Raw genomic sequence first — 8,009 nt, 5'->3', positions numbered from 1 at the left:
CGGCGTGCGCCCCTGGGCAGCGACAGGCCTGGGGCCTGACCCCACTTCCACAGCTGCGGAGCAACCCGCGCTTGCCCGCCAGAAGGAATGGTGCTTTCGGCTCCTGTCAGGGCTGCTTCCTTTCCCAATAAGCAGCGTTTCGCCTCATTCTCTCCTCTCGTTTGTTATCCTGTCACTGAAATCGGGAAGAATGAACCTCGTAACACCAATGTAGTGTTAGAAGGCCGGCATTCTTTATGCTCGGCACCGGATGCACGGGGGATCGCTCCACCTAACGTGCAGCCCATCAAGCGGCAACTTGCCCGTTTATATGTAGCAAAGTATTACATATGTATGAAGCTTCTCGATATGCCTATACATATGCATAACCTGTCTCCACTTTGTATTAAAATTAGCTTCAGGAGGTCATTTCCATAAGTCCCTCCCCACTGCGACTGCTCAGTGCCTCCTGGTGGTCATCGTCGGGGGTCGTGGGGATGAAGGCCGATGGCTCCTCTTCGTCACCGCCAGGAACCCCTTGTTCTCACGCAAAATCAGTTGCTCCTTGGCTCTTGCCCAAACTGCCGGGTCGGTGTAGACCAGCTCTTGAGGTAAACACCTGGTTCTTATCAAAAACTGTCCTTCGTAAGGAGCCACAAATCTTCCTGCATCAGTTAGTTCTCATTCCTTCCAGTCTGGCAACCTTGGCAAACCGTTATTATCCCTTTGCTTCATCCCCTCCCGATTCTTCCCGTCCTTGAATAGGGTTCTAAATTCACTAAGTAACTATACTACAGACTTTAAGGAAAAAAACAAACACATCCAAGCTAGACACTACTGACTTTAGCAAAGCAACAGCAAGCTAGACAATAAGGCCTAAATTTTATGCATGTAAGCCATTTTACATCTGGGGTCTTTTGACCCTTAAGGTATCAATCCCGCAGCCCAAACCCCTGCCGAATGCTGCCCCTGGGGCAGGGCTGTTTGGCAGCGCAATCCTGCAGGCTCACTGGGTCACGACAGGCAATGGACACTGCTCCGAGGTGCTCTCGTTTAAAAACACCTCTGCCTTCCCTGCCCACGGCGGTGGCAAAGTCCCCCCAGGTGCGCCTCTCGCACAGCCCAAACGCCTCACAACACAGACTGGAGCGCATCAGCCTTAAATTAAGCTTCTAACCCACATCAACAACTCACTGCGCTTTCCCGGGTGCTCACCACAGCGCAGGTCACACACACACATAAGCAGAGAGGCAACATGTCTCTAGGTAGTTATTTATTTTGAAAGAGACTGGCTCAGCGTGCTGCTACACAGGCGTCCCCTCGCCCTGCGCGCTCTGCGCCTGTTTCTCCTTTTCAGGTCTCGCTCTTGCTTGCCGCTCTCTTCTCTGCTTCAGCCTCTCGGCTGCTTTCAGCTTCCGCGCCTCCTGAAAAACCTGCGGGAGGAGCACAAGGAGGTGAGAGAAGGGGAGGGACAAAGCTGCCTGCTGCTGAGGTGGCACTTAGGGAGGTGGCTTAGTGGCGGCCTTGGCAGTGCTGGGGTAACGGTTGGACTTTATCTGGTCTTTTCCAACCTAAACGATTCCATGAGCAGAGCTGCTCCACCACCGCTGCTTGCTGCTGCGCGCAGCCCGGATCCGAGTCCCTGCAGCAGGGGCCAGGAGGCACGCCGTGCAGCGAGACCAGCTCCTTCCCCTGCGCCTCCCCCGGGACTCCAGCCAGCCCTGTTCTCAGGGTACCGTTCGGAGGTATTCCGTTACAGCTTCCCAGTCTTTTGGTAATAATTTATTGGCCTGAAATTTAGTATTTACGGACTGAAGGCATGTCCAGCTTTTTGATTGTGCTCAGTCACCCTAAGGTATGTCACACACAGCTGTTACACCAATGTATTTAGAGCAAAGGAGCACAGACAGTGGGTATATGTGCATTTCTGTTCCAAAGTTGCCATCGGATTTAATTGTCTGACGTATTAGTTCCCCATACCAAGCTCTGGAAAAAAAGCTGCTTTGAATCATACATTTCTGAGCAAACCAGGAGCACAGCCTGAAGTTCTCGAGCACGGCACACCCGCAGCACACGCCTCCCTGCCCACTACGTAACTGTCTTTTGTGGAGCTCTTCGCTGAGCTCATCTATTTCTCCACAGGCATTATCATTGTCTCCCCAAATTCAGAGCACAGATTAAAAGGACTTCTCTATCGGTCCTTTCCAACTGTCTTAATTACGCCCTTCTATAAGGAGGTTTCTTTCCTACTGGGCGACATGGCTCCCTCTCCATACGGCTCCATACCTTGAGGCAGAAGGCCTTCTTCACCACCCAGCGCTTGGTGATCCTTCTGGAGTAGGGAGGGGGTAGGGTGTACTGGATATTCAGCTGCTTGCAGGTGTTCTCAAAGGTATCATAGCGGACACGGCGAAGGTACGCAAGTAGCTTCTTCCGGTGATCTACATCCATCAGCATGCGACGACGGTTACTTTTATCCTGCAAAGGACTTAGCATTCACTAGACTGCAGACAGATTACACTTCCATTCCAATAAATTACTTAGACTAGACCAGATTATGGCTGAAAGGGAACAGTCAGGTTACGGGCAGTATCTTAGAATGATTTTTCTTGGCAGATACTGCAAGCACATTAGGTCACTACAAGGAGATCCGAGATGACCTAATTTACTTCTCACTGAAACTGCTTTCTTCATTCTGTGCCTGCACCTTCCTCCCCCAACCCTGAAGACTGTTTCCAACTTGTATGCAGCTTCAGGCAGTGGCAAAAGCTGCAGTGGCTTGGAGGCAAAGGCTGTAGGGAAGCTCTACTGGCTGAAAACTCTGCTTCCCCTGAAGTGCATTGTTACAGAAATAACACAGAAGCATTTACCTTTGTTCTTCCAGAAATTAAAAGTGAAAATAAACTGTGACTTGGCTCTACCTGACTATTTGGGTTGTTCTTTGGAAGAGAATACGTGCAGCTTGAGCCATGCCATTCGGGGCAATCACCCCTGGAAGGAATTTCCATATCCTATACAGTCAATTTGTGTAAGAAACAGGCTTCATCCAAGTGGTTTCAAAAGGTCTCTTCTGCCGAGACATTTGGTAGAAATTCTGGCTTCTTATAAAAACTGCATTCTATTATGTTTTACCTTCAAGCTTTTATGATTAACCAATAATTACGCACTTTTTTCAAATGCAGTTGATTAATCCATTTTCCACCTTTTGCACTGCAGAAAGTCTCTTTAATACGTCTTGTTCATAAGACTTGTAGTTGTGGCGTTTCAAATTTGGGCTCTGAACCCAGGTAGCTTTAGGTAGGAAAGCGGTCGTTATGACATTAACAGAGTCCTGTCCACTAAATGTTTTCATAGGCAGAACGAAGAGAATACAGCTGCTGAAGTGACAACAAGAATTACACTGAAGACTAAGCAGTGAGGCCACATCTGCAGCAAGGATAAATTTAGCTAAACTCAGTTCAAGGTTATCTGCTCAGCCACTTCCACCAACCCAGTAACAACAAATAAAACACACTCGACACTGGAGTTGGTGAGAACGTCGCTGTGACTGAGCCAGCGGTTTCCCAGACAGGCACCAGGGAACAGTTATAACTATTTTATAAACCTTCTTAGGAAAGCCATAATCCCCAGAATTAAAATCCTTTTGTTCTAAACTGAGAAAACAACCTGAACAGCTGCTCCCTCAGACGTGTGGGCTCAGATTACTGATAGTTACCTTGGGATGCCTCTGAAGATGCTCCTCGTAAGTGCGTATCTTGGCAGTCAACTTAGCAACTATAAAGAACAGAAGCAGCCGTGTGAGAGCAGCAGCTTTCCAGGGTGAGACAGTATCATTTGCATTCCCTTCAAGCCACCAGCTGAGGACGGCTGTTCTTGTGGGCACGCACCGCACCACAGCAAGTATTACCGCACAGCCCTCTCAATAAATGCAAAACAAAGCACAAAATATAACCTACACAACCCGAGTCAGAACTACTACTGTTATGAAGCTGCTTAATTAGAGGTTAAAACGTTAACTTCATGGGATCTGTTGTTATCTGTGAAATGCCTCTTGCATTACTGATGACTTATATTCATTCCACTTCACTTGGTTTAAGTGGTTCCTCCCTTTGGAGGAACAGACACAAATTAAGAGGTTCTTTCTAAGAGCAGCAGACAGCTCTTTGTGATTTCAGGCTTTGGAGAAAGGTCCTGGTTGCATCCTGAGAAACTGAAGGCCTTTATTAATGATGAAGCAGCGCATCTTGGTCGACGGCAGCGCGGCCTTCATCCCTGCGCTGTCCCTGCACTGTGCTTTCGCCAGAGCTCTCTGATGCAGAGGGAAATGTGGGTTCCGTGGCTAAATCCAGTAGTTTATTTTGGTAACGAATGCAGTGCAATGCTTCACATCATATAAGCACTTCAAGCAGAGTAAGACACATGCTGCTTTGGAGGGTGGATATGGAGTAGGAATTTGGAAATCACCCTGGCAGACATCTGCCAGTAAGCACACGCACTGCCTCTGCAACGTTCCCAAACCCTGCACGGGTCCTTCAGGGCACGCTGCAGGCGACCTCCTCTCAGGCGCTCTCCTGGAGGAGATTCTCCTAACTGATACAGGGAACTTGAAGTGCTGGGGTGGGAATAGCTGAATAAAAGCAGAGATGTATCATCTGCCAACAATATCCTTCCGCTCTTTTAACTTACCTTGCACCTCAAAGGAGCCATTGTCGTTGGGAGACCTCCTGACCTTCTCCACCAGCTGCTGTGTCTTTATTTTCATCTTCTCCTTCTGTGGATAACAGGAAAGAGCTCGGCACTTTCTCAGGAACACTGAAGGTCTGAGACACCCCTGCTCTCTTCCGAAATGCCCAGATAAAGGCTTTGTAATTAATAGCTTTACTCAATGTCCCTCACACAGTGTGTGAAAAGAGCTACAAAAAAGGACCCACTGCTCGCAGGACAGTGCTCAGAATACAGCAGCGAAGCAGCACACAAAGGTCTCAGCAGAACACAGAATCACCATTGTTCAAACCAGGCACACCCTTCGTCCCACGACTACAGAAGAAGGGCGTCGAAGAGGCCCCGCTGCTCTCATGAACGGGAGAGAGAACTGGAACTCATCTCACAGGAGCCTTTACTTTTTTGCATCTTTTTAAGCTTTAAGGGGTAAGCGGCAAGAAATGGCAAGATCTTTGTGCTACCTTACGGCTTGCTTACTTTGTTTTCTGAGCAAACAAAAGGTAATCTGAAGGATATCTGCTGTCCAGCGTGCTGTTTTCTAGAACACAGGCGAGCCACCAGCAGTAACATAACACAGCTCATCTCCCCATGATTGCCCAATATTTTCTTCTCTCATTTCAGTATGCAATTATTATCACAAAGAAGACTGCATGACAAATCTTAAGAGCATACAAGACTTATCACCCTCATGTAATAGCCCCAGATTTGTAGTCACCAAGCAACACTTAAAAATAAAGTAAGGGAAGGGCATTTAACAATACAGACAAGTCTTACACAAATGTGCTCACTAAATCTTCTAGGTTTTTTTATGCAAGTAGAATGAAACCAACCTGGCTTGCCATTTCCAGCGACAGCAGTCTTTTCACTACATCGTCCACACTGCAAAGAGATTGCAAATTAGTTTATAAGCTAGAAACGAAGTATATTTAACACAGAAATTAGGTTGGGTTTTCAGAACATATTAACTTTTCTCAGCTTTCATCTACCCTACAGATTTACAGCAACTCTCCTCCCCTCCCAAACCTGTCAGCCATAAACCGTTTCTTGCATTCCTAAGAAAAATCACGGCTGAGATTACAGAAGCCTCGAGTAGTTTTGCTGCTGTGGGAAGCACAGTTATTTCAAATGATGATGAATTCTTATCGATTCCAAAAACATTACGTGCCAATTGGGTGCTGAAGATTAACCCCCAAGTAAGCACGCAAGGACAAAATAATTAATTTTAAGACCTGCTCCTTCAAAGATCTGTGAAAGTCTCAGTTAGGCCACTGGGGGCTCTCCATGCACCACACATGAGCAGTTCTGGAATCAAAGCACAAAAATGCTCAACTCCAGGTCCAAATTTCAGAAGCAGCCATTCATTTCGAGTTGTTTAGCTACACCCTCTCTAGCACCTGAGCTCAGGACAGGCACAGATTGTTTCTAAGAAGATTCTTTCTGGTATTTCAAGATCACTTCTTTCTTCTAAGGACTACAAAGTCCGCAGAAGATGCGGGCAACCAGCATGAAACCTTACACTAAGTAAACAAAAACCTTACATAGCCCTAATCAATGACTGCTTTTGCAAATTTGAATTTCAAAGCGACTTTGCAATTTTTGCCCTAAATTGCATACCAGTGACGACAGAGCATGAATTAATTGCTGAGCAGGTGACAGCGTCCACGTATTACCACTGTGTATGTATAAGACACAAATCTCTGAAGAGAACAGTCATTCCCTTTCCCTGTATCATACCTATTTATTATTGGGACATTGGCATAATCTTTCTTCAACATCATGGGAGGGAGATCATCCAAATGGCTGGGGATGTCTACAAAGAGAAGATTAACACTTGAGGAAGAGCAGTACAGTCAGAGCTCTGAACGTGGTTGCAAACTAGATCAGAGGAAACAAGTTGCAAAGAAAATAGACTGTATGCTTCAAACAAGAAGGAAGAACTTAAGAGATCAAGGTGAGATGGCAGGAATTAAGTGAATAAAACTGGGTCCAGTCTCCTGCCTTCAGCACTCTGGATTTACAATGTGGCACATAGTCCACTGAGATTGGTGATCTCTTGCTAACGACAATTGCTATTTCCCACACATTCGCGATCTGCTGAATTTTCTGAGTAACTTTTGAGCTTGCAAGGAATTATTTTGAGAAGCACAGAACCACAAAAGGTTTACAATGGGACCTTATGAAGTTTCTAGTCCAACCTCCCCTTTAAAGCAGGACTGTCATCATTTCTCTGTCTAGCACAGCCTTGAACACCCCCGAGGATGGATGTTCCACAGCCCCTCCGTGAAGCATGTTCCCACGCTGTGCTGCCTTCCCAGTGAATCCTTTATCTTTTTTTTCCAGCTGGAACCTCTCCAAGCTGCTCTTTGGGCCCACTGCCCCTCATTATATCATTTGGCACCACCAAGAAGATTCTGGCTCCCTCACCCTTGTAATTACCCATCAAGAAGCTGCAGGATTGCAGAATCCTGCAACAGGGATTATATTGCCTCTCTTCTCATGAGGAGTTCTGCATCTTTAAAGTAAAACCCACTAGCTTCTTCAAAGACCCTCTCTTCCTGCAGGGTACAACTCTGATAATGTCAACAGTAAAACATTTTACCACGTGGTCCCATTAATCCTGACATACCTTTCCTCTTTCTTCTCACAGGTCTGGCGTAACATCTGGCTGTCTGAATAAAGGGACTGCAAGCTTGATGGAAGAAAACAAAGGTTTATCGGACTCGTGTGCACTTCTTAAGCTATGTACACCTTCAATACTGCTCAATCTGTACTAGAAAACCAGTCAGAGTACTGAGACTCCAAGGTGATGAGTGGCCAGCCAAGCCTTTTGTCCCAAAGGGGTGTTGAACAGTTTGGTACGGCTCTCCCACGGGTGCTAAAACAAATGGGCGAAGCTGTGCTGATTTGGGGTGATCTGAACCCAAACACGAGAAGAACAGAGCAGCAGGAAGAGATTACAGACACTGGGCAGAGAGCACGAGGGCTCCTCGGCTGAACTGAACATTTAGAGGGTTTAGACTGATGAACTAATTCAAGTAATTTCATGTGCGAGTTAGTCGGGCCGCTCTGGGCTACTCCAGTGGAGGAGCACAGAGGCAGCGAGACCCAGAGGCAACCTCGGAGCGGCACAGCTCGGTACAGATGAGAATATTCATCAGCAGCCTGAACCGAGCCGGCTTTTGACCTTTCAAGAACAAACTCTCCCGGCTGCTCTTTCAAGGCCCCTCTGCTGGAATCAGTACCTGCTTCAAACCCTTCACCTGTGCCTCAAAGGTGCTTTCCAGGGCAGGCTTTGCCGCCGCGTACCC

The 8,009-nt window shown here is 47.0% G+C and overlaps 2 protein-coding genes across 2 annotated transcripts in view; both read right to left on the bottom strand.

Annotated features, from left to right (window-relative positions):
- Positions 1-1,237: 1,237 nt before the first annotated feature.
- On the bottom strand, positions 1,238-7,990 carry MRPS15 (mitochondrial ribosomal protein S15). Its single transcript, XM_035895514.1, has 7 exons — positions 7,328-7,990; positions 6,436-6,511; positions 5,532-5,580; positions 4,666-4,750; positions 3,695-3,753; positions 2,266-2,457; positions 1,238-1,412 (listed from the first exon to the last, which is right to left on the bottom strand). Exons 2-7 carry the CDS (start codon positions 6,477-6,479, stop codon positions 1,284-1,286), a joined length of 558 nt encoding a protein of 185 aa, XP_035751407.1. The 5' UTR covers positions 6,480-6,511; positions 7,328-7,990; the 3' UTR covers positions 1,238-1,283.
- The window catches only part of CSF3R (colony stimulating factor 3 receptor), a 29,875-nt gene continuing 29,638 nt past the window's right edge, over positions 7,773-8,009 (bottom strand). Inside the window, exon 12 of the mRNA XM_035895510.1 lies at positions 7,773-7,885. Within this exon, the coding sequence (XP_035751403.1) occupies positions 7,773-7,885 (113 nt within the window). The remainder of the gene's footprint in view (positions 7,886-8,009) is intronic.

Source organism: Egretta garzetta, unplaced genomic scaffold, assembly GCF_000687185.1.
Source record: "Egretta garzetta isolate BGI_Z169 unplaced genomic scaffold, ASM68718v1 scaffold66, whole genome shotgun sequence".
Classification (NCBI taxonomy): domain Eukaryota; kingdom Metazoa; phylum Chordata; class Aves; order Pelecaniformes; family Ardeidae; genus Egretta; species Egretta garzetta.
Note: the sequence above shows the minus strand (reverse complement) of the source record. Positions and strands in the feature narration are given on the sequence as shown.

What these genes read in the sequence shown, in the direction of transcription:
- MRPS15 (XM_035895514.1), bottom strand. Translation starts at nt 6,479, where the DNA reads ATGATGTTGAAGAAAGATTATGCCAATGTCCCAATAATAAATAG. An exon ending in TGGCTCCTTTGAGGTGCAAG is followed by an intron (nt 3,754 to 4,665) that starts GTAAGTTAAAAG and finishes TGTTCTTTATAG; the next exon opens with TTGCTAAGTTGACTGCCAAG. An exon ending in ATCTTCAGAGGCATCCCAAG is followed by an intron (nt 2,458 to 3,694) that starts GTAACTATCAGT and finishes AGTCCTTTGCAG; the next exon opens with GATAAAAGTAACCGTCGTCG.